Source organism: Lissotriton helveticus, chromosome 2_1 (genome assembly GCF_964261635.1).
Source record: "Lissotriton helveticus chromosome 2_1, aLisHel1.1, whole genome shotgun sequence".
NCBI lineage: Eukaryota > Metazoa > Chordata > Amphibia > Caudata > Salamandridae > Lissotriton > Lissotriton helveticus.
In genome coordinates, this window is record NC_136059.1 from 588,834,448 (window position 1) to 588,861,393 (window position 26,946).

At 44.3% G+C, this 26,946-nt stretch overlaps 1 protein-coding gene across 2 annotated transcripts in view; it reads right to left on the reverse strand.

Moving 5' to 3' along the window:
• The window catches only part of FCHO2 (FCH and mu domain containing endocytic adaptor 2), a 1,197,262-nt gene that overhangs the window by 879,869 nt on the left and 290,447 nt on the right, over positions 1-26,946 (reverse strand). For both annotated transcript variants that reach the window (XM_078675272.1, XM_078675273.1), the window contains exons 3-5: positions 19,402-19,476; positions 19,149-19,290; positions 18,914-19,066 (exon numbers count right to left, since the gene is read on the reverse strand). In XM_078675272.1, coding sequence (XP_078531398.1) covers positions 18,914-19,066; positions 19,149-19,290; positions 19,402-19,476 — 370 coding nt within the window. The remainder of the gene's footprint in view (positions 1-18,913; positions 19,067-19,148; positions 19,291-19,401; positions 19,477-26,946) is intronic.

A 26,946-nucleotide genomic window follows, 5' to 3' on the forward strand; every position in this document is an offset into this window, starting at 1 on the left:
TACGCTTCCAACGCTTTCCCTACTGTTGCACTCGCTGGAGTGGGAATAGTAAATTTAAACCTTACGCTATCCTACGGAAAAAATATTGTATATGTTTTGTTAATAATATGTATATATTGATATATATAGATATATTTAAATAAATATATATATTTTTATGTTACAATAATTATTTATTAATTTTAAGTTTATTTAAGTGATTTAAGTATGTTTGAATTAACTATATTTATTATTATAGTACTTTAAAATTTTTAATTTCATTTAATTTGAATTTAAAAAAAACTTATAGAGCGCACTTTTACCTAACGGTTTCATGGCGCTAGGACTGTTAAAAACCTCGAATGGCAACTGGGAGGGACTAAACAGGGAAGGCTTGCAGGAAAAGATAAGTTTTTAATGATTCACAGAAATCTTGATAGAGTAAGATGGAGCGAACATTGGGGGGGAAGAGAGTTCCAGAAAGTAGGACCAAGAACCGCGAACTTCGCCCCCCCTCCCCCCATCCTCATTTTCCTGAAGCGTGGAACAGAGAGAAGGGATTGGGAAGAGGAGCGAAGCTCTCTGGCAGGTGTATACCTGGAAATTGCCGAATTTATGAAGGCTGGGGCGGTTCCTGCTCGAGCCTGAAACACAGTGCAGCCCAATTTAAAAAGAGCCCTCTCCCTAATGGGTAGCCAGTGCAAGTTCTTAAGTACAGTGGTGGCATGATGGAATTTAGGGAGGCCAAAGATAAGGCGTGCCGCTTGGTTCTGTACCAGCTGTAGGCGTCGAAGAGCATAGGCTGGGACGCCATTGTAAAGGATGTTACCGTAGTCCAGCCGGGACAAAACCATGGCCATCATGATGAGTTTAAGAGCGGGAACTGAAAAGAATCTTGACATTTTTCTAATAGTGCGAAGAGTAAAGAAACAAGAAGACACCACCGTGCTGATCTGGGAGTGCCGGGTTAAATTACAGTTTAACGTAATCCCAAGTGTCTTAACAGAATACGAGGGTGAGGGGGGAGAACCAAGTACAGGGGGCCAAAACGTGGGAGACCAGGGACTGGATGCTCCACCAGTCAAGACTAACTCGGTCTTGTCTGGGTTGAGTTTAAGATGGTTAGAGTTCATCCAGTCCCTGATGAAAATCATAACTAACTGAAAATTGAAAATAGATTTGGGAGAGTCAGAAAGATGGAAAATCAACTGAAGGTCATCCGCATAGTTAAAAACGGTGACCTCCATCTGTTGAAGAGCAAAAATGAGAGGAAAAATATAGAGATTAAATAAAAGAGGGGATAGGGAGGAGCCCTGGGGGACACCGCAGTTCATCTTAAGTGGAGAAGAAGAAAACCCATCAAGATGGACGGCCTGGGTTCGGTCCCTCAAGAAGGAGTTTAGCCAAGTCAGGGGAGCCCCCCTGACGCCCGCTGCCCTGACACGGGAGAGAAGGATAGAGTGGTCAACCGTGTCAAAAGCAGCGGACAAATCAAGAAGGACCAAAGCCTGAGGTTGGCCTTTGTCCATTCCTTCCCTTAAACTATCCAGGACTGAAACCACCACCCTCTCAGTAGAGTGGCGGGGGCGGAATCCGGCCTGACGAGGGGCCAGGTAGCCACTATCCTCCATAAAAGAGCTGAGGACAGTGGCAACGTGGCACTCCAGGATTTTCCCAGATAAGGGAGAAGGGAAATTGGTCGGTAGTTCGTTGGGGAGGTAGGGTCAGCACCAGGTTTTTTTAAGAGGGGGATGATTATGGCTGATTTGTGAAGTTTAGGAACTACACCCATCACCAAAGACTCATTTAAGAATGTCAAAGGGGGGGCCGGGCAGGTTCGGAAGATTTCTTTCAGAATGGGTGCTGGGCAGATGTCTGAGGGGGAACCGGATTTAACTTTCGCTGTCAGAAAAGACAGAGATTCTTCGGTCAGCAGAGGAATATGGTCCAGATAAAACCGGTTGGGGCAGGGGTCCGGGGCCGGAGCGAGTGAAGGGGGGGGAGGTATGTTGGCTTTAATGGCTTCAATTTTCTCCACGAAAAAATTGTTTAAAGAGTCGCAGAGAGCTTGGGAGGGCAAAGGTTTTAGTGTAGTTCTGTCTGAGAGTGCCAGCTCATGTACAGTAGAGAAAATTTCTCTAGACTGATTTCCCGCCGAGAGTATTTTCTCAGAGAAATAATCAGTCTTGGCTGATAAAATAGCCTTTTTATATACATTAAGTAAGAGTGAGTACTGGGTTTTTAAAGTAGGACAATAAGAGCGCCTCCATGCGCGTTCGGCCTGGCGAGCAGCAAGCTTCTTACCTTTAAGTTCAGCAGAAAACCAATAATTAACATTGTGGGCGCGCTTCACAGCAACGCGTTTAAGGGGGGCAGCCTGATTGCAGGACCTGGATAACCAGGTGTTAATCGCATCAACCTGCGATGATGAAGAGAGTTCCTCCAGAATTGGATTGGAGTTTTGTAAAGAGGAACACAAGGCAGGGATGTCAGCCTTGCTCCAATTGCGAGCCCAGATGTTCTTAGGAAGAGCTAGGCGATTGGGACGGTGCAGGTTTAGGGTAAACCAAATTAGGAAGTGGTCTGACCACAAACAAGGAGTGATAGTGAGGGGGGACACTGGGATGTTCAGGGACCAAATTTGATCTAACATATGTCCCTTACAATGAGTGGGTGCGGATACATGGGGGGTGAAATTTAGGAAATTTATATAGATATATTTAAATAAATATATATATTTTTATAAGTTACAATAATTATTTATTAATTTTAAGTTTATTTAAGTGTTTTAAGTATGTTTGAATTAACTATATTTATTATTATAGTACTTTAAAATTACTTTTAAGATATTTTAAAAAATCGATATTTTGACTGTCTATATTTTTTCCTATCGATATTTTGGAGTCGATATTTTTGTACTTACCTGTTTGTAGATAGGAAGTCGATATTTTGTCATTCTATATTTTTACCTCGATATTTTGACTGTCTATATTTTGACTGTCGATATTATGTCAGTGATCCGGTCAGGATGGCACTTTTTTATCATGTCCTCTGGATCTGCCCCATGATACGCCCCCTATGGGACAACGCAACCCAAAAAATGAAGGACACATTAGGAAAACAAATCAACTTGACACCAGGGTTGGGGATCCTAAACATCTGGGAGGCCACAGATCTGACTGAAATAGAACAGTGGGCGGCATTGGGGTACTTATTAGTAAAAAGAGCTATTGCAATGTCCTGGGGTTCCACCACGCGGCCTTTAACACTGGGCTGGATGGCGGAATTAGATCGCTGCAGAATAGCAGAGAAAGAAGTCTATAAAATGCAAGGCTGCCCTAAGAAATGGGATCGGAAACGGAAAAACTGTAATTAATTTGGGGCGAGATTTGCACATCACCGACGGAAGATATGGCAATGCGCAGAAGGGCAGAACAGTGAAATTCTTGTTGAATATGATAAGTGACAATGACATGTTAATGCACTGTACCCTCTAATTGATATGTACTTGATCTGCACTGATGACTCTGATTTGATTTAATAAAATGTTTACTAAAACAAACAAACAAAAAAGTAAGTATAAGCTGCACAGTATTCAAGGATGAAAAGCAAATGGCGACAAAGGTAACTCACAAGAAAAAGGCACGTGCAGTTCAAGTCCAGACTAGCACCGTCAAGAAAATATTGGCCTTACGAAGGAAATATTAGTAGTTTGCACAGAAAAAATTACCTAGGTGGGGAGATGTAGGAACAGCAGGAGACACCACAAACTACCACCAATAATCGGAATCTACAAAAGACTATGCTCGTTAATAAGACTCCTGCATATTCTAGACATGTTACACTGCCAACATGGTGTACCATAGAAGGCCTACTTGATCTACGTGTTTACAGTGACACTGACCTGTGGGCTCATCTATTCACTGTAACATCATCCTGAATGAGCCAGCCCTAGGTAAGCACACGTACTTTCGTTTCATAGATAGCATAACTCTGAATTACATGAGTCTCCCATGCCTAAGAACATCATAACAGTATTTAAACAACAGAGTTTGCCCTAATCCTCCTCCCACATCTGGGCAATAGGCATGACGTGGAGGAATCGATAACACACAATCTTCGCTAATTAACACACAAATTAATTCCTACTCGTCTGCACATAGTCCCTTCACGTGTACTTGCATGAATTTTTCTAGTCACATATCACCTCCATATCCAGTTACAGCAATTTATGAACTCTTTAATTATTGTCCTTTAACAACTTACAAGACACATCGAACATTAAGGGGGATTTAGACCATTTACATTTACACAAACATCAGGAGACAGACAAGTTTGTACAATTAGTTTCTGATTCCTTCCTACCCATTCTTTGAACCGAATGGTTGCTACGGATTTATAAGCAATCCCACCGGGAGTTAGTCCAGTACACACACGAAGGTCCGAGTCACTCTCTAAATAAATCCAAAGTGTGTTATCCAATTTCTTTAATGGTACTATTGTTACGTATACCTCCTCTATTCTTTGGGGTCGCCGCATTTCGGCTCAATCCTAAGGGACTCGTCAGGACGTGGGGTGGGTACACGGAAAATAACGTCATGCGGTTAGGCCAGTGCTGAAAACAAATTCCCAATCAGCACTTCTAATGGGGTCTCAAAAATTACAGGAGTCTCAAAAATTGCAAGGTGGGAGGTCTGTACAGAGACCACCTGGGGTGTCCCCCGCCTGCTATGCGATTCTCTTTAATGACTTGACTTACTTTGATACACTCCCCAGGTGCAAACGACAAAGTCCCTGTGGGTTGCTGTGCGTTTCTGAAATATAAAAAGTCTCTAGGAAGTTATGCAGGCGGGTCGCTCTGCGGGGTGCACAACGGTGGGACGGGTCGCCAGTGAAACATTGCTCATTCCTCAGTGCCGGTCGGCTTGCTGTCTGGCCGGCACTGAGGAACTTTGTGGCAACAAAAATAAAATGGACAGTAAATCTGTCTGCTTAATTGGTTACAAAAACTGTATTTTAAAATATCTATGGGGTTAAGGCACCTGCTGCAGAGATGTGTGTTACTAGTAAATCTAAGTGAATAATAATTCTAAAACAAATCTGGAGGTTAATGTACTTGCTGGAAAGATCTGCGTTTCGTTTAGCCTCAGTTTTTTTGACTCAAAGTAGCATAGAGGGTTAATGTTTCTCCAGCAAAGCACATCTTGTAACATGCAAAGGGCAGATTTTATTTTATGTACATAGGCAAGTGAGTTACAGTTTGAGGACAGAGATCCTTATGTTGCAGTTGCAATGTTATCCTTCTAATATAGCACAGCGAGCTATGAAATATGCTATGTGACTTCTACACCTTGTAATCCACCAGTTTTATGAAACACATACTGTTCATTGATTTACAAACATATACGATTTATTATGTATGTAATATGTATGTGTGATGAAAAGCTCTCTGATACCCTGCATTGGGATGAGAAGACCTAAACAAGAAAGAAACGGTGGTACTTAAATTATTTCAACGCCTTGTCAGGGGTAGTAAGCTCTATATAAATGCAATTTATTTTGTGTAAATACTGGGAAAGACCCAACACATCTGACATTCTTACTCCAGTGCATGCATATCTTGTTAACAGGTCCTGAACAAAGTGAAAAGCTGACTCCCAAGTATGTATGAAGTGCTAATCAGTTGTGAGCCTTTGCTTCCCCTCTGTTGCATTTGCATCTAGGTGTGAGGCTCCTGACCGCTCCCAGCCAGGAGACTCGAACAAAAGGAGGCCTGATGCCCCTCAAATTCGACCTTTATTATGGGCCCAGCAGGAGTCTGAAATAAGAAAGTCCCATCCACACCTGCACTTAGTTGCAGATCGAAAGCAGACAACCAGCAGGCGCTGCTGAATGTGTTCCGGTGTTTGAAAATTACACTGGGACGAGTCCAGCACATTATTCAGTAGGGCCTAACTTCTGTGCAGGGTGGATGGCGTTCACCCACGTGTACACCCAACCTGTGCCCTGAGTTTCAATTAGCACACTTTGCAGGCTGGAGCCAACATGCAGAGAACAACACCTATTTGGGTACTTCTGTTTGTATAAAAGGCCTCGTGTTGGAGGTAAAGGCAGAGTTCGTGGGGGACAGGAACAGAGAGGGAAGGGGCCAGTCATAGACCAGATATATAAGAACACTTTTTTGTATGGTTCACAGGTAAGGGAACAGCTGAGCTAAGAATATACAAGATGAGAGCTGCCAACGCTATACCAGGCTGCTGTCATAGCCAAAACAATAGAAGCAGGGTAAGACTCTTTTCACCGCATTGTCTCTTTTTTTACTTAGAAACATAATTCCCTACCAATAATTAGAGTGGATGTTGTTTGGCAGGAAAAATGTAAGATGATACCTCTTCCTCTACACTAGAAGGAGCAAGGCTTTCTGGAAGTGCTATCTGGAAACAATTTTAAAAAGTATTAAGCCAGCATGGAAGTGTGGACAAAAGGTTTTGTAGTTGTATTGTAAGGGAAACAACTTACAAAAAGCCTCTTCTATCATTCTTGGATATACAGAGTGAGCGTGGCTAGAGTCTCATCCGACTGATGTTTGTCTACATTTGGGAGCATGAGTGGACTCCTGCTCGCATTTTTTGCCTCCGGCATACATAGCAAGAATAAGTGAAACTTGGAACTTAAAAGATTATTTTCTGATCAGGCTGCCAATCCTCTTTGCTCTTCAATTTCTTTCCTCGCTTATCAATCAAACAATCAATCAATCAAGACATTTATAAAGTGCGCTACTCACCCGTGAGGGTCTCAAGGCGCTGAGGGCGGGGGTGGGGGGTGTCGCTACTCCTTGAAGAGCCAGGTCTTGAGGTGTTTCCTGAAGGGGAGATGGTCCTGGGTCAGTCGTAGGTGTTTGAGGAGGGAGTTCCAAGTCTTCGCTGCCAGTTAGGAGAACGATCTTCCTCCGGTGGTGGTTATGCGAATCCGTGGGACGGTGGCGAGGGTGAGGCTGGTGGAGCGGAGCTGGCGGGTGGGGGTGTAGAACGTGAGGTGGCTGTTGAGGTATTCGGGGCCAGTGTTGTGGAGCGCCTTGTGTGTGTGGGTGAGCAGTCTGAACGTGATCCTTTTGTCGACGGGGAGCCAGTGGAGGTCTCTCAGGTGGGCGGATATGTGGCTGTGGCGAGGGATGTTGAGGATGAGTCCTGCGTAGGCGTTCTGTATGCGCTGGAGACGATTCTGAAGTTTGGCCGTAGGTTCCTGCGTAAAGGGCGTTCCCGTAGTCCAGTCGGCTGGTGACGAGGGCCTGGGTGACTGTTCTTCTGGTTTCGGTGGGGATCCATCGGAAGATCTTCCGGAGCATGCGCAGGGTGTTGAAGCATGAGGATGAAACGGCGTTGACTTGCTTGGTCATCGTGAGGGAGGAGTCCAGGATGAATCCCAGGTTGCAAGCGTGGTTCGTGGGTGTCGGTGCAGTGCCCAGTGCCGTGGGCCACCAGGAGTCGTCCCAGGCTGATGGGGATTGTCCGAGGATGAGGACTCCGTCTTGTCTGAGTTGAGCTTCAGACGGCTGTGCTTCATCCAGTCCGCTACCTCTGTCATACCTTCCTGAAGGTTGGTTTTGCTGATGGCTGGGTCTTTGGTGAGGGAGAGTATCAGTTGGGTGTCGTCGGCGTAGCAGATGATGTTGATGTTGTGTTTGCGTGCGATGGTGGCGAGGGAGCTCATGTAGATATTGAAGAGTGTTGGGCTGAGTGAGGATCCTTGGGGTACGCCGCAGATGATCTCGGTGGCCTCGGAGCGGAAGGGGGGGGCGGACTCTCTGGGTTCTGCCGGAGAGGTTTGAGGTGATCCATTCCAGGGCCTTTCCTTGGATTCCAGTGTTATCGAGGCGGTCTATTAGGGTGCGGTGGCAGACGGTGTCGAAGGCTGCTGAGAGGTCTAGGAGGATGAGAGCGGCTGTTTCTCCGTTGTCCATCAGGGTTCTGATGTCGTCTGTGGCTGCGATGAGGGCGGTCTCGGTGCTGCGGTTGGCTCGGAATCCGGACTGGCAAGGGTCGAGCGAGTTGTCTGCCTCGAGGAATGCGGTCAGCTGTTTGTTGACGGTCTTTTCGATGACTTTAGCCGGGAAGGGGAGAAGAGAGATGGGGCAGAAGTTTTTGAGGTCTTTGGGGTCCACTGTGGGTTTCTTCAGAAGGGCGTTGATTTCTGTGTGTTTCCAGCTCTCAGGGAAGGTGGCTGAAGCGAAGGAGCTGTTTATGACGTTCCGAACGTGGGGTGCGATGATGGTGTCGGCTTTGTTGAAGATGTGATGGGGGCATGGGTCGGAGGGAGAGCCGGAGTGGATGGAGTTCATGATGTCGATGGTGTCTTCACGGATGAATGACGGTACAACGCGTGGTATTACTACGCGTATCATTACAACGCAGGTTTTTCAACGCAAGTCGTTACAACGACTTGCGTTGGGGGCGCTGGATAGGTAATAGTTGAATTTACTATTCCAACTCCAGTCCCCGTGGATAGTAGGGAAGGTGTTGGATAGTAAATTAAACTATTCTCTATCCTAGAGCGCCCTCCAGCGAAAGTCGCTGTAACGACTTTCGTTCTAAAACCTGCGTTGTAATGGTACCGCGTTGTTAGAGTTTCGTTGAAAAGGATGTTCCCCGTCTTCACTGCTGATGGGGGTCCATACGCTGAGGGTGGTGGTGGGGGTCGCAGGTCTGGTGCCCGGAGGTGGAGATTGGGGTCCGAAGCTGTTGTGTATATCGGCAATCTTGCGGTAGAAGAACGTGGCGAGGGCGTTGCAGAGGTCTTGTGACAGGGTGATGTCGTTGTTGCTGGCGTTGGGGTTGGAGAGCTCTTTGACGATGCTGAAGAGCTCCTTGCTGTTGTGGGTGTTGTTGTCCAGTCGCTCTTTGAACGATTTCCTCTTGGTGGCCCGGATCTGCTGGTGGTATTCGCGGGTGGCGTTTTTGAGGGTTGTCATGTTTTCTGTTGTCCGTTCGTGGCGCCAGGTCTTTGAGTGTTCGGCAAGATTTCTTTGCGGCTTTGAGGGCGTCTGTGAACCATGGGGGTTTTCTGTTGCCGGTCTTGCCTTGGGGTTCTTCAGTGGAACAAGGTCGTTGGCGCAGTTGGTGATCCACTGAGCGAGGTTGTGGGTTGCGTTGTTGGTGTCGGGTAGATTGGTGTCGGCTGGTGGGTTCTGGCTCAGCGATGTGGTTAGCTGGTCTGTGGTGATTTTGCTCCAGCATCTGCGGGGGATCCGATGCGCGAGGTGGTGAGATGTAGTCTTCTTGAAGGTGAAGTGTACGCAGCTGTGGTCGGTCCAGTGTAGTCCGGTGGAGTGGTTGAAGGCAACGTGCTTACTGGCGGAGAAGATGGCGTCGAGCGTGTGGCCGGCGAGGGGGGTGGGGGTGTCCACCAGTTACTTGAGTCCGAGGTTGTCGAGCAGGGTGGAGGTGGGGTTGTCGTCGTTTTTCTCCAGGTGAAAGTTCAGGTCTCCTAGGAGGATGTATTCTGGGGAGGCTAGGGAGTGCAGGCTGATGAAGTCTGCGATGGTTTCGCTGAATTATGTGCGCGGGCCTGGGGGTCTGTAGATGAGCGTTCCTTTGAGGCTGGTCTGGGGGTCGGTGTGGATTTGGAAGTGTAGGTGTTCGGTGGTGGGGACGATATCTTCGGCGTTGGTCGTGACGTTGATGGTGTTCCTGTAGATGATAGCAACTCCTCCTCCCGTTTTGTTGGTGCGGTCCTTCCGGATGATTTTGTAGCCGTCTGGGATGGCTATGGCGATGTCGGGGGCTGAGGAGGCGTTCATCCAGGTTTCCGTGAGGAAGGCGACGTCTGGTGCTGATGTGTCGAGGAGGTCCCAGAGTTCGATGGCATGCTTGTGAACGGAGCGGCTGTTGAGGAGGATGCACTTAAGGGGCGTATTTGTAAAGCAGTAAGCCGCTCATACTGCTCATGTCACTTACTCCCATATGTGCCAATTTGGCATCATTTCACTCATTTGATTTCATCTGTGCCTCCTTCACACGCTAGGCCCTGGACTCCAAGACAAGAGTGCTTACTTGGTCACTCATACCAGATACCAAAACACTTCCCACATAACATCAAAACATATACAACACTCTGCCAACAAAGCACTCACCAACAGAGTACCACGCTACCCATCCAAAAATGCACTTTAGCTACCAATGGTGGGCTATGAAAAGCTTTAGAAAGTTAAAATACTTAATTCTCATCTTACGCATGTTATCCCATTAAGCGACTTTGCATAAATACTCGCAAAATACAGTAAAAATGTACCAGAAATGCACGAAAACAATGCGAGAAGTTGTTTGTGGTGTTTTTGTTTTTTGCACTACTTTTTATTTTAGCACAAAATACGTTCTGGAGTTAAAAATTGAAGCAAGGACATATTTTGCACTAAAATATAATACTGAGGGACTGGTTTACTTTTCACATAAATACACGTAATTTTACCAACATTTTGCATAATTACGCAAAAGCAAATTACATGAATTTCGCACACCCCTAAATACAATACAAATTTATTTCACTTCTATAGAAAGGCAGATTTCTGGGCTGAACCAGCAGATGTCAAAATAATGCACAGCATTTCAATCCTGAATAGGTTAAAAATTCTAAAACAGGGGGCGTGGCTTGCGTGCCGCTCAAGATGGCGGCGCGGTAGCGGAGCTCCGTCACCGAGTCCCTGTTTCGGACTTCGCCGCTCATCAAAACCTGCTTTCATCGACCTGTGGCACCGGGTTCCTTTCCCGCAAGATGAGGTGAAAACGCGGTTGTCTTTATAACCGCTCTTCGTGCTTTTCCAGCTGGTTTTTCGCCGCAAATCGCCCTGTCAGCCTCGGCCGCCATTTTGTTGCTCTACATCGCAACTTCACTTCGTAACGGCAGAAACTGTAGTTTTGCAGAGTATTGGATCTTACTGAATTCTGCTAATGCAGTTCTTACAACATAATTTCATTGCTTCTTTCTATTCTACTCGAAGAGACATTGTTTTTACGAGAATACCGGCTCTTATTTGCATTTTAAATGAATATGAGTGGTAATTTTTACAAAGGAGGGATGGAGATGGTAATTTTTACAACAGTCCCTGGCTTTATATCTCCACAGAATATGCTGCGGAATGCTTGTTTATGCTTCTAAACTTTACTTTGAGTTTTTCTGCATCATTTCAACTACGCAGCTGTGCTCCTGTCTGGAATATAGTGAATACAGCTCCAAATGAATATAGAATTTTTGATTTCTGCCCTATTCACTATATGTCTATGGGGAAACTACGTCAGCTTAAACTTTCTGCTTCCACTAAACCTGTTGTAGGTTCTGATTCTGATTCTAATTTGCAAGACATGGAAGATTCACCCTTGCAGAAGTCTGACTCTTCTTCTGGTGCTACGCCCAAAACACATACTATGAGTAAATTACCAACAACAGCATCCACTAAACGACCGAAAAAGGATCCTCCTTCTCCAGGCTCTTCCTCTTCCTCGACAGCCTCCATGGACTTAATTCTTGCAGAAATACATTCTCTTAAACCTTTTATGGAGGAAACGAATAAAACTTTACAATTTTTGCATGACAAGTGTTCCTCTTCGGACTCTCGAGTTCTCCTTGTGGAACAGGCGACGGAATCCCTTCAAGCTTCATGTTCTCGTATTTCTGCTCTGGAGTCGGATGTTTCCCTTGTTAAAAGACAGGCAGAGGATTTAGAAAATCGCAATCGTAGGAACAACCTTTGTCTTTATGGTCTTCCGGAGCACACAGAGGGCTCCAATCCAACGGCTTTTTTCCAGTCCTTTCTTCCGAAAATGTTGGATTTACCAGCCTCCTCTTCATTCAATATTCAAAGGGCGCATAGACTTGGTCCGAGACTTTCCACTAAGCCTCGCAGTGTCATAATGCTGTTTCTGCAATATACTGATCTTCTACAAGTTCTAGCAGCTGCAAAGTCTAAAAAGCAACTTTCTTGGGAAGGGCACCGCTTGTATCTCTCTCAAGATGTCGCTAAAGTTACAGTAGACCGGCGGAAGAAGTTTCTTCATCTTCGTCCTCAGTTGCGTGTGCTCAATGCCAGATTTGGTCTTTTACATCCATGCCTTTTTAAAGTTACCTACAAGGACAAGACTACGACATTTTAAGATCCAGAGGTACTTCAGGAATTCCTTCGTCGACATGGAGCGGACGTCATGGACACTTCACGAGCTATTTTGTCTGATCTTTCCGTCTTATTTGTCATAATTATTTCTACATTGTTATCCTTCCCTTATTTGTTAATTGGTTTTGCTCTTTTATACCATTGTATGTATAACTTTCTTGCCTTACGTTCTTTACGTTATGTTCTCCTACACTTTTTTCTTCCACTGTATAATGTTTTGTTCTTTTTTTCCACAGGTTTTGCCTTCTTTCCAACATCCCTTCTTGTCCCATGACACCTTGATGTAGTTCGGTGGACACTTGGTGATGTTTCTCTGGCTGCTGTCGTCGTCACTTGTCTGGCATTGTCACCCCCGTTTTCCGTTTGTATCTGTGGTATGTCTGTCAGTCGTCTGGATTGGACATGTACTGTCTTCTTTTTTCAATATCTTTTCTTTTCTTCTTTTCCTCCCTCTTGGTATCTCTTGGCTGTTTTTCTTTTCCATTTTTCATACTACATCGTTTCCTCTAGCTTTTTCATCTTTTTTCTTCTCTGCACTCTATCTCACTCTTTTTTATCTTTCCATTTTTTCCTACAAATTTTCTTTTTGTACTAGTAAACATACTATTGCTTATGTTTTCTCTCTGATACATTTTCCGGGTTACCACTTGGAATGTTAAGGGTTTAAATAACCCAATTAAAAGGCACCGGGTGTTATCCCATTTAGCCAGACTTAAAACTGATGTTGCACTTCTTCAAGAATCTCATCTTTCAGAGATTAAAGCTTTGAAACTTAAACGTTATTGGGTTGGTCATGTTTTTCACTCCCCTGCTGCAGGCAAGAAAAATGGGGTTGTGATATTGTGCCATAAAAAGTTAACTGTTTCTCATGAATGCGATGTGGATGGTCGTTGGGTGATTGTTAACTTACTTATAGATAAGATTCCTATTGTTATATTTAATGTTTATGCTCCTACTGGTGTTGATAATTTCTTTTGGCCTATCATTTCTGAAAAACTTGCTTCAATCCCTGAGGAATACATTTTTTTGGGTGGTTATTGCAACCAAATGTTTGACCCTATTCTCGATAGACACTCCAAAGTTAAATTTTTTTCATCCAAGATGCACTCCCAATTTGTTGCTTCTATACATAACATTGCACTTGTAGACATCTGGAGATTATGTCATCCAGATCTTAGAGAATATAGTTTTTATTCTCCTACCCACCATTCACAATCCCGTATAGATTATCTTTTTCTCAGCAAACCCTTAGCTCGACATGCTGTCCAATCTGACATTGACGCTATTTTAGTCTCTGATCACGCTCCTGTCCTTGTAGACATTGATCTCCTTCCCTTTTCCCCTCATTCAGGCCGATGGAGGTTTAATAATCCTTTACTTCATGACACCACTTTTTGTTCAAAATGTAATGCTTTTGCCGCTGAATTTTTTACCATCAATCACTCCCCTGATTCCTCTTTCCCTATGGTGTGGGACTCTTTTAAAGCGGATTTTAGAGGTTTTATAATTAATTATGTGTCACATAAGAAAAAGCTCTTGGAAGCTCAATCCACTCAACTACTAAATAAGATTAAGCGACTAGAACATATCTATTATACTTCCAATACTGAATCCTCTCTCAAAGATCTCATTGATACTAAGTTTACTTTTAATAAATTGGCCACTGAGGCTGCCTCAAATTTTTTATTAATATGTATTTCCCGTTATTATGGAGATCAGAATAAAATGGGGAAACTATTAGCCAATTACTTGAAGGTATGAAAAGAAAGGACAAAAATCGATTGTATTAAAAATTCTACTGGTGTTTCTCTCTTTAAGGACAAAGATATCTTACATGAATTTGTCACTTTTTTCAGTCAAAACACTCTATACTCCGGAATCTATTCCATCTTCGTCTGATCTTCTATCCTATTTTCAAAACAAACCTTTGCCTCCTTCAGATTACGTTGACTTTGGTTCCTTGGAATCTGATATCTCTTTAGCAGAAATTTCTCATGCCGTTTCAGTGTGTTACGTCGTGGTAGAGCCCCTGGTCCTGATGGCTTCACCATTGAATTTTATAGTCATTTTGCTTCACTTCTTTTGCCAAAGCTCTTACTGTTATTTCAGTCCTTTCTTGACTCCGGCTCTTCATGTGGTACATTTCAACAAGCCTTGATTTGTTTAATTCCTAAAGATGATAAAGATCATTCCCTATGCAAGAATTACTGGCCAATTTCCTTAGTGAATACAGATTACAAGATTCTTGCTAAGATTTTAGCTCTTAAAATGGATCCTCTCTTACCTGATTTAATTGGCCCTGAACAATCAGGTTTTGTTAGGGACGTCTCTCTTCTGATAACTCGCATGTCTTTTTTGATATTTTAAGTAAGGCCCCTTCGCTAAATCATCCCCTGGCCGCTATTTCTCTAGATGCTGAAAAAGTATTCGATAGGATCAGTTTGGACTTCATGTTTCATGCTCTCAAACGGGCAGGCTTTCCACCCAAATTTATTTCTATTATTTCTTTACTCTATTCAGGTCCTCAGGCATCAATTTTCATTAAGGGTATGGTTTCGGATTATTTTGCATTACAAAGAGGCGTTCGACAGGGTTGTCCTTTATCTCCTTTATTATTTGTTTTGGCCTTAGAACCTTTCCTCACCAAAATCCGTAATGATGACAACATCTCTGGTTTTCATTTTGGTTCCAAACAAGTTAAACTTTCGTTCTACGCTGATGATATCCTTCTTTACTGCTCTGACCCGCAATCTTCCCTTCCTTTCTTTCTCCAACAGGTTTCTTCTTTTTCCAGTGTGTCTGGGTATCGTCTTAATGTTGACAAATGTGAAATCTTACCCCTAAATCCTATGTGCCAAAAACACCTTTTTGAACATTCTGGTTTCTCTTGGCAACTATCCAAGATCAAATACTTGGGCATCTGGTTTGCTCCTCATTTATCCGTCACCCTTAAAATAAACTTTCACTATATAATTAAAAAACTGACTGCTGCCATCACCCATTGGAATCCTCTCTTTTTATCCTGGTGGGGTCGCCTTGATTCAATAAAAATGATGTTATCACCTCTCATACTTTATACAATTTTCATGATTCCTATTCATATTCCTGACTTTTATTTTGAGAAGATTGATTCTATTGTACTTAAATTCTTATGGAAGGGTAAACGCTCGCGTATTTCTCTTACCTCCTTGAAAAGGGATAAACCTCATGCTGGTCTTCAATTCCCTGACTTTAAGACCTATCATCATGCATTCTCCTTGAAGCAAACATCTTGTTGGCTTTCCTCTGCGTTCCCCTTTTATCCTCCCATCTGGTTAAAAATAGAGTCTTCCTTTCTTGCTCCCTTTGACTTTCGTGAATTCTTATCCTTTTCTTCTAATAAGACCTCTTTTCGGAATCCTATTATTTCCCACTCTCGTAAACTTCTTACCCCCTTTTTACCCTCTTCTTACCCTTCTCTTCATTCTTTATGCAATCAACCTCTTTGGCATAATACACAACTCAAAATTCGTAATCGTTCAATATTTTGGAAGACGTGGCATTCTAAGGGATTGCAATGGGTTTCTCAACTCATTTCTCATAACCAGCCTCTTTTCTTTTCTAAACTCCAGTCCCAATTCTCTCTACCTTCATCTTCTTGTTCACAATATAACTCGCTCTATCCCATCCTTATTCAATACTTCCAGACTCTTACGGTCACTAATGATATCCCCACTATCTATCGACCTATATCTTCAGTCTTAGATCAATCTTCCTCTGCTTCTTTTCTTTGTAAGTCTCTTCAATTCTCATCAGTTAGGGCTAAGTCAAAGATTATATTAGCTTGGGAAAAGGATTTTTCCCAAGACTGGTCAATTTCCTTTTGGGATAAGATCTGGTCTAAGATTCATAAAACCTCTAGAGCTGCCAATACCACCCAAACCCTTTTTTTCATTTATAATCGGATTTTATTTACTCCTTTGATTTTATCGACTTTTTCAGCAGACACTCCCTCTACTTGTTGGTCTTGTTCATGTCCTAATGCTGATTTAAAACATATGTGTAATGGGGTGGGAGCGGCAGCCCCTGTCGAGTGGTGGATTGCTGATTGTACCTCCCCTCCTTCCCTTCAGTCTGACTGGGACACCCGTCCGCTGCTCTCTGACCCAGGAGACGAATTGAAGGAGGGCGCCTTTAACTGGGACTTCAGCGGTGATGAAGCCACGCCCCCGCATGACGTAGGAGGACCCGGACTGGACAAAGGCCCGGAAGCCCTCTATTGGGGGTGTGTCGACTCCCAGGAGGAAGCGGAGCGAAGGAAGGAAGACGAGAATCAGAGCGAGGAAGACGGCGTGCGAGGAGAGGACGGAGGAGAGAGAGCGGATTACTGTGGAGAGCCAGGAGGCCAACGACCCAGTGAACCGCCTTGCCACACTCCCGAGGGAGGAGTGTGGCTTTCACAGGTACGGCGGCATTGGGCAGCCTGGGTCGGGATTAAGGGGGCCCATGTATAATAGTGTACATATTCCTCCCTTCGTTTTTCCATTCCCACTTTCCGCATTCCCCCTACCCTCCTATCCCTCCCTCAAGTTCCTCACTCACCCCTAGAACACAGATCACCGACAATCCTTGTGTAGCACTGGTGTTCCCTCACTATCACTCGGTCCCCGTGGTGCAACCGGTATCAGACAGTAAATCTGACGGTATCCCTCTGTTGGTTTCTCTTTGTGGAGCTGACCAGGAGCAGTATAAAGGCATCACTCAAAGTATCCACTGAAGGAGGACGGCCTCGTCATCCTCAGTAGGAACGGACGCCATCACGGACCGGGCAGATTTTGCAAGAGAACGGTTGACTTTTAGAACTCGGAAAACCTTTATCTGAATAAAACCCTCTTTACGTAGAACGAGTCTCCAGCCTGTTCTTAATCCACCAATAGAAAGACTCCAGCCTGCTCACACCCCCACGCTACAATAGGCTATTTGATTGTCCTCCCATATACCAGTTTTGGAAACTCGTTTGGTCCCAGCTTCAAAAGATTTTTCAGTTTCACACCCCCTTTTCTATTACTCACATTTTTCTAGGTTCTCTCTCTTGAATTTTCCCTCAACCTTCATCACGTTACATACTTATTGACCTCTTGATAGCTATTGCTTTTCACCTCATTACTTCCAATTGGAAACAAGCCCATCACGTCACATTTCGCTCTTGGTGGAATGCAGTTTGTTTTCATCACCGACTTGATACTAATTATGTTTTCCCCATTTCCCTGGCAATCAAAAGAGACCTCCTTTGGCTATCTTTGGTTAGTTTTCTCTCCTCAATTGTTCCCCCAACCTCCACCTCTCACACTAGGTCTGCTGAGGTTCGAAAACCACCTTAAATTCCCCTTGCCCTTTATTCATTAATTTAAGTGTTTATCATTCACTTTTTGCTTCATATATCATTCATATTTCTTTTTTTTTTCTTTTCATGTTGCTTACTTTTGTTATGGTTACGATGTATTTTATATATGCATAGTTTTGCCTGTTTTTCTCTTATTTATGCTTATATACTTTGTAAGTTTTCTCCATTTGAGATTTTCATATTTAACTTGTATGGTTTAAACTTTTTGACTGTTTCTTCATTTTCTGTTTCTGTTCTTTTAGTTCTTCAATAAACTCAAACTTAAAAAAATGAAAAACAAACATTTCACCATGATGCTCAATTTTCAGAATCTGTCACTGTCAAGTAAACTATTCATTAAAGAGAAATAACTAGAAGTACACTGATTTTACATTACCACTTAAAAATGAGATAACTATAGATTAGGTTATGACATACACATAAGGTTCTTACAATGCATACTTTGCTTCTAAAAATGTTCTATACCAGTAGCTCTTCACTTTTTGACTTATGTGGAACCCCACTTAAACGTTACTGGAACCCGGGGATCCCCAATGAATCATTACTGGAATCAGGGGATCTCAATTAGTCATTGCTGAAAGCAGGGGACCTCGGCCTAAACATGATTTGCACTGAAAGACAAAATGCACAAAAAATACAGAAACAAGCATTCATTAAACAAATACACAAATGATGGGGGTTTTTTCCAAAACAATTCATAAACAAATATTTTTAAAAATCCAACTTTTCGCTATGATGGAAGGTTGGAGCCTTCAAAAATGTAATTGAGGCCGCTCATTGTCCATACTAGATTATGTTTGATGCACTGGCACTGCTTCCAAAAATCAATGCGAGGATACTTACAGATTTATAGCCCCCAATTTCAAATTCTTTACGTTTACAGGAAGTTTTACTATATCACATTTTGCTACTTTATTTAAATACACTTAATTAATCTGTAACGTTATTTCATTTTCTAAGCAGTTGCAGACCCCCTAATTAGGCTTTGCAGACCCCCAGCAGCCCCCAGAACTCAGGTTAGGAACCACTGTTCTATACTGTCTTTTTAATGGCAAGTAATGATTTTACTCGTATTGATATTTTAAAGTACAGAAATCTGAAATTCAAAAATCCGTTGACCAAAAAATGTTTTTCAAAAAGCACTTTTTCTGTCAGTATACAGTCGCTTCTGGATACCTAAACATAACATAACATAAAACAAGTAAATTTAACTCTTCAACTTCATGCGAGTTCTTCTGGTATCATTTTCAATAAAATATTTGTAGTCTTTGACTTATGTTCCTTTTTCAACATTAGAACACCTTTTTAAAATTTCTTCAAAGGTATTTTACTTCGCTTTTAGAACCTTACTAAGCTTTAAAATTTAAGACAGGAAATTATTTCTGAATTACCTTTTCAATATCTTTCTGAGCAGCTCCTTCTCTTTTCAGGCGTTCCTGGTCTACACACTTCACATTATACATTTCCTTGGATTTCTGCAGAGCCAGAGTAATACTCTGGACATTTTGTACCGCTTCCAGTGTGCCAGCGACTTCCTCTTTTGTCTGTCAAAAGACACAGTCCTCAATAAATCAGGCGAAATTCTCATTTTAAACAATATGTTAAGCAAAAGAAAATACGGCAAACCTTTTTATGTGCTTTTAACTGCTCATCTCCATATTTCTGCACTTCTTTTATCAGCTCCTGTAACTTTTTAACTAGTTCCAAATGACAGCACGCCAGTTTTTCTGTTGACGTTTTAAAAATATCCCATACTGGTCCGAATGTCCTAGAAAAACAGAAGCAAAATGAGGGAGTGGAATAGAAAGTAAAAGAAAAAAGAAAAATCAGGGACATAGTTAAAACAGGCTTATGCTATTTTCTCATGCGGTATACATACCCAAGCTGAGTATAATTGCTTGCAGATTTGGAGAGTTTCGACATTGACCTTGCATATACCTCTTCTATTGTTGATCTATTAAAAAACAAAGTGCAGACAATGCTTTAAGCAAGGGACAATGCTGATAATAAGTGTACACGGCATGAAGACCAGAGAAGAAATCAAGCAATTTCTTTCTGTAATGGACAGAAGATACTAGAGACGTATTTGATGTTGTGGCTTCTACAATATAAAAAATACAGACCAGATACCAAAAATTATATTAGTACTTAACCTGTAACATAGTTTTTGCAGAGGAGGAGCCAAGCCGGCATCGAAGATGGCCGCCCAGTCCCCCGGCTCCGTGTACCATCTCCTCCTGGAGGCGCCTTCGGCCTGATGTCCTGTTTCACAAAGTGCGCACACGGGCGCAGGAGCGGCTCCGGTGCTCGATGGAGCGTCCCCGGGTTTTCTACCCCCTCCACACGGGGAGAAACGGACGGCGGCGTTTGCGGCCTGGGGCAGCTTTAAGACCGGGACCTCGTCTAACTGCGGGGCCGGCCATTAATTCAACAACAACGGCCACCGGCCACAGTGAGGGGCCGGTCGGTTCCGGATTGCTTCGGACCGGCCGATTTTCGGATCGCTTACCTGTCTGATTGGGGGCATGAGCTGGAGATCGCCCCTTCCTGATTTCCCTGGGTCGTTTGTCCCCCTTCTTTGGACATTTCTCGCTTGCCGCCGAGGACCGTGGTCATTCCTGTCCCGCTACTTGCGGGAGAATCCCGAATTTGTGCCCGGCCGCGATTGATAACACGGACTCCCCCGGCGGCTGTGTTTTGGCCATGTTTCCTCTGTTTGGGTGCCCGGCTTGTGCTTCCATGACGCCTGATGCCCTGCTGTTCATGCCCCGGCCCCGATCTATGATGGTGCTCCCTCGGAACGTAGTGAGGGGGGCATAGTGCTGTATCCGTGCTACCGAGTCCTGACCTGTTTTCCATCCTGTGGAGGACGGGAGCTTTAACAAAGAGGACATGGAGCGGAACTTCGTCTTGGTGATCTCCTGGCTGCCCTAGCTGTCCTTCACGATACCTTGGAGCAGGATGTCCGTTCACTGTGTGATATGCTGGATGGTGCTCCTGCTTGGAACTGTGCGATGGCATTCTTTCCACACCATGCTGTTGGTGTCTTCGATTCTGCTCCGACCACGTTTTCATTCTGCGACACTTTTTCCCTGCTCTGCTTTGCTGATCGCGATGTGGCAGTCATGTTGTTGTGACAGGTTGGTCATTCGCGCTGGCGGGCAGCGGGCTCGGATGGGGTCCGATCGCAGCGCAGCACTACAGACTTGCTGCTATCTGGACTTGCTCCAATATTCCTCTTCCTTACGTTTGCTGATTTGGAGTGGGACAATTTGATGGGCCATCGTAGTATGTGCGGGACAGAACAAGGGTAGCCGATGTTTCCTCCGTTTCGATGCTTCCTGCTTGCGGATTCATGTGGGATGTGTGACATACTGTCCATATTGTTGCCATGTTGGGCTGCTCCTGTGCCTAGTGCACTGACCTATTGTATTGCTTTGGGCGAAGGTGTTTTACATTCTGTCCGTCTACGATATTAGCAGAGGGAGAGGCCGGGGGACTGTTAGAGGGCTCCCCTCCCGTTTTTTCTTTCTTTCTTTCCTTCCCTCGCTTGGGTTCTTTTTAGTCTGGACGGGTGGTTGTTTCTTTTCTCTTTCTTCTAAATCTCGGGTTCATACAGCGGGCGACAGGCACACTGCTGAGGGGGAGGCCGTAGCCGGAGGCAGGGGTGCAGGGTGGGGGGTATTCTCTGTTTTTCTTTTTCCTTTTTCAGTTTCTAGGGCCTCTTTTTCTCTCTTGCTTTGCTTGGGTTTCTTTTTTCTCTCTTTCTTTTCTTACTTTTGGGATTCCGAGTAGTAAGTAGTTTACCGGCTGTTCTTTTGTCTCAAGCCAATATGGGGGATGTTCTAATAATTTCTCGTTTCAGGTATGGCGGGCTTGTGCTGCATTGGAGGGCGTAATGTGCTGTTTGTTGTCTATCCTGTTTAGTGCGCGTTAGTGTCTGCGCCCCGCCTGCAGTGGTCCCAAATGTGCATATCCTGATTTATGATGTCCCCTAGCTCTGGTGCTACTAGATTGTATGATGTCGGATCCTGCTTTATCTCTGAACCCCTTTAAAAAACGAAAACAAAACCTCTCTTATCCTGGTGCCGTTATGGTGCAACAGTATCCTGGGTGTTGAGGTGGACTTTTGGAGGCGGGAGGTATGTGTTTTGACTTCTTGATTTGCATTGACCGTCTCTGTGATTATGGCCGGCTGTGTTTTTGCTAGCCTGTGATTGTATCTGCCTTATGTCACAATAAAGGTTTTTTTCAAAAAAAAAAAAAAAAAAAACCTAGTTTTTGCAGCTTGACATCAGTTACTGATGTGGGTTAGCATGATCTTGTAGTCGGCGCAAGTACTGGGCAGAATTTTGTTGAAAAAACCCCCAAAAAGGCACATAATTACTCCCATCGCAAGTGTGTTTCAGTGGAAAGTCTTTAAGAAATAGACTGAAGCCCCAAAATGTCCTTTGACAACAAGCTCTCCCTCCTTAACTACAAGACTACATTCCGGAATGTCCAAATTTAGGACTATTGCCTCAAAATGCTCTTTTGAATGGAAATTTCAGCACTATAATAAATTAAGTAAATAAATGGCTGAAATCTCTTCCTCGTTAGCGGAGAGGACATTATTTAAATGTTCTTCTTTGTCCAGGGTGTAAGGTAGTTTATTATATTTCTAAAAAATTAGGGCGTATACAACTCCCGAATCCTCATCCCTTGGGTACAAATCTCTTGGGTTACTGCTTGCAATCCGGAGTATGAAACAGAAAACACAAAAGAGAACCAAAATATATAGGCTAGCCTGTCACCAGGTGCAGCAGTTGTGTGGTGATGCATCTCGGACTTGGAAGTCAGTGAAAGAATCACAGAAATCAGTTAAGCTACAATGTGAAAAGAACACCTTTAACGTCTTCTGTGGTCCAGGAGAACACCTCTCAGAATGACGGGTACTTGTTGTGGCTGGACAAAGACATATATTCCCAGAGGGGTAATGTGACTGAAAAGAACAAGTTACTTACCGTCGGATAATACTCTAACAGTACATTCCACACCTTGTGAATACCCCCTGGTACCAGATTTGATAAGAAATCTCAAAAGCGGTTCCCCTGTGCGCTGGAACTGTGCGACTCCGCATCAACTTCATTTCACTCAATTGGTGACAAATGGAGTTGGATATAAGTTCCACCCAGGGGAACTGGCTTCAGTTTCTTTCATGAATTCATCTGCATCCTCAGACGCTTAGCCCATTGGTTTATCGAAAGAACCAGTGTGAGGATTCCTAAATTGCGACCTTTTTTGATGGAATAGGCCCTATCACAGAACGCGGGTTGGTAGGGCGATTAATAATCTGCAGTTAGATAGAGTATCCACCAGATATAGTGTTACCAAATGTAAGTAACATGTTGCTCAGACAGATACTTCTGACTGCAGATTTCTCAACTTATGATACCAAGTAAATTACTCCCAAGGTGGTGGGTCTGTGGAATGGCTCAGACAAAAAAGTCCTGAAGAACCAGGTGGACAAATTGGTCATCTCAATGAAACTGGTTATTGAGGCAGATGTGCTTTGTGAACATGTGTACTGATGCCCATATAGCTACCTAACAGATATCCAGGACAAGCACTCCACATGCCAATGCAGTGGCAGCAGCCTTGACCTTGGCCCTGGTGAAGTGAGCCCTTAAACCCTCAGGGGCTGCTCCTCAGTCAATGTGTAGTAGATTTTAGTGCATAGGACTATCCATTGAGAGATGGTCCGTTCCTGCACTGCCTTGCCCCTCTTTGCCCACAAAGAGCCGATTATCCAGCCGATGTTCCCAGGTACAATCAATTTAAAAGTTGACTGCCCTCTCAGTGCAACCTCCCTTCTTCGCAGATCATCTGTCGGATGTTTCCTGGTGCAATCAATTAAAAAGCTGACTATCCTCTTTTGGTCTACATGATGGGAGTCTCTCTTCCTCTTTCGAAGAATGAGGTAAAGCAGAGAAGGTTGGGAGGGTGATGGCTTGCCCAAAATGAAAAGGCATCACCACCTTTGGTAGGAACATACCTTGTGTCCTTAGCACCAGTTTGTCTGAAAAAAAACATTTCATAATGAGGACTGCACATAAAGGTTCCGACGTTCACTCCCGCAACATGCAGATGTAATTGCATCCAGGAAGACCAGTTTTAAGCCGAGTGTTAGAAATGGGGGTATCTAGTTGGCAATGGTTTGCACCTTTGTCCAAGTAGGGACCCTTTTTCCTACCCAGGGTAAGGGGGATACTCTTCTAAAATAACCCCTGCTCATTCCCTTGGTAGCTTAGCACGAGTAGACAGGCTTATCTCAGGTGGAGTGTGTAAAGCATTTGTGCACACATACAGTAATACAGTGAAAACCCTACAAATGGACACCACACCAGTTTAGAACAAGCATTTGCAATGCAATAGGTCTCGCAGTTACACGAGTTAAAGCTATTGTCATTGTAAATGACAATGCCTTTTCTTTGTTTTTAAAACGAAAACAAATATAAAAGGCATTGTTATTTGCAATGTTAATAGCTCAAGCTCGCGTAAATGCGAGACCTATTGCATTGCAAATGCTTGTTTAAAAGATGTTCTCTGCCTGCACTAGTCTAGCCCTGCCCATGGCACTTAATTTGTCAAGAAACATAATTAGCAGGCCCCAGGGTGTTTCACAAAAGGCCGTTCAAATTGCACACCATACCAGTACTTCCAAGTGCCTGTACCACTGTTACCGTAAAAGCATCACACTGCAACAGCTGTGCCAATTTGGATTATTACATGTCACAAAAGCTGTAAAAATGGCCTGGACAAAGTATTGTCATCTTAATTTATACTGAATGTTAAAATACTCCATTAAATATGCTTATCTCAAAAATATACAGACTGCACTACCATGCAGTGGCCTGTCAGAAATAGGTGTCAGTGGTGAGAAATACATACCGGTGCGGAGTACTAGCAAACATCAGCCCAAATTTAGCACTGCCTGTCCATGGGTGAAGTCTGGGCGGCCACATCCTATGCTGTACCTGCTGTGTGCGTATCTAACAGCTTGCACTGGTGATGCCTGTTTTCTTCCAGTTCTGTGTGTTTGCGAGAGAAGCTTGCACCTCTAATGCCTTTACTATACTTCTTCATGCACCACTACTATCTCTGCTGTACATGTTCAGTACATGATAAAAGTCTGCATTGACGCTGCTTCCTGAATACAGTATCTTTATAGCTCTCACCCAGTCAGCAGGACAAAAGAAGGAACAAGAGTCCATGCTTTCCCTGAGGTGGCACATTCACCGCTTCTGGGTGAACGTAGGAGACCCTTGACTGGGGGTCTCTGGAGTTCCCTGGGTAGGAGCACTCCTGACAGGGTCCCATATTGCCACAAATGCAGCACAACAGCCCAAAGAGGAAGAGCAAGTTGTGCCATATGACATTTATAGCAATCCTAGAGCACCATGCAGGCCCGTCCCATTCCAAGGATGTGACCCTTTCTACAAGTGGCCACACTGTTCTGCTACATGTGCAGCAGCCCTGCTTAAAGGTGCTGGTGGTGCCCGCTTAATGTGCAGGAGTGAAGCTGAGAAGCGATGGTTCTGTCAGTTCTAGGTATGTCAGCCTTGTTAAGCAGAACTCGGGGAGAGGACAGAAGAAAGCGGAAACTGTCGTCAATACGCTACCACCCTGGCTCCTTTTCGGACGGCCCATCTGGACTGGATCCTTTGCTTCACTGCTTGTTTATATAACATGCCCCCTAGAGATAAAAAATTGCTTCAAGACAGCCGTGAAGCACATGATCCAGTCCTGATGGGCCGGATGAAAAGGAGAAAGGGCAGTGACCAAGAAGCATCCTTATCAAGGGGAAGCCAGCGTTTAGCATAAACGCTGACGAGACCCAATGAAAATGATGGGTGGGGCTTTAAATCCATCTTCTGAAATCTCCTGATCACATTAGCTCTCAAATGCAGCGCTTGCGTGCTGCAACGCTAGGCGAGACCTAAAAATAGGTAATCTTTATCTAAAACAAACAAGACCCACAATACAGTAGTTGAAATGTGATTCTTAGAAGGTAAAAACAGTTCTGACCATAGCAAACTATAAATGCAACGCTTTCATCACAAAGAACCTTGGATGCGTCACAATCAAACAAAAACAGCCGCAGCAAAGGTGACATGTCGGTTCCTTACACTCAAGGAAGGTGATGCGTCGGTTCCTTACTCCAAAGGAGGTGATGCGTCGTTTCCTTACTGCCATGTAGGGGAGGTGATGTGTTGGTTCCTTACTGAAGGGGAGGTGATGCGTCGGTTTTTTACTGTGCAGGACGTGATGCATGGGGATCGGGGATGCGTAGTTTTTCAATGTGGCGGCAACAGCGCTGCATTGGTCACTCCAGTCTCGGTCCCACGATGCGTTGGTTCTTGCAGCCGCACAGCAGGGCTTGCTTTGGAATCGTGCAGTGATCTCGGACTTCAGAGATAGGTGCAAGGATTTGGCGTGCAGTGATTTCTGCAGCAGTGGGCAGGCGCTGTATCTGTTTCTTCAGCTGCACACCAGCGATGCTTCAGAAACAAACTCTGGGGGGAACATCAAAGGGGATCAACTGATACTGCTCCATCTACATACACCACTCAATCACCGTGCATCGAGGTGCAGGTTGCGCAGGCTAGGGTGCAAGACTCTGCACTGCTGATGAGACAGAAGGTCCTCTTGAAGTGGCAGTCTGATCGTAGGACAGATGCTGAAGCCCAGAAATTCCAGGTACTACTCTCCTGCCCCAATCGGGAGCTACTATGATAATATGGGCCAGACATGCTTGATCACCTTCAGAACATGGGGCACAAGAGATAGCGACAAGAAGCCATACTGGAGTCCAGGGCTTCACTTTAGGCAGAATACATCTCAGTGGGGCAGCCTTTTTGGGAACCCTGGTGCACAAAATGTTTGACATTGTGCATTCTCTGCAGTGGCAAAGAGAATGAGCCATGGTTATTCCAATTGTAGAAGACGCTCAGTGTCACCTCCGTGTGTTAGTCATTTGTGATTTTCTAGGAGTAACTGGCTAAGTTCATCTGCCCTGGCGTTTGAAGAACCCGCTGGTTGGTGTACCACCAAGGAAATCCTATGACGAATTAGCCAGCTCCAGGCGTCTTGGCACAGGACCCAGGACCCCACCCTGCCCAGCTTGTTGCAATACTACATGGCAGTGGTGTTGTCCATGAGAACCTGCACCAGCTGTCCCTTGATAAAGGGCAGGAAGGCCTTCAAAGTCAAGTAAATCTCATGCAATTCAAACAAATTGACGTGGAGAGTTATCTCTTAACTACACCTCACCAAGATGGTTTCCCAAAACCATCAGCAATGCATCAGTCATCACCATCAACTATGGGTGGGGTAGGGAGAGGGGTCCACCACTATTCCAATTGAGGTTGAGCAGCCACCACTG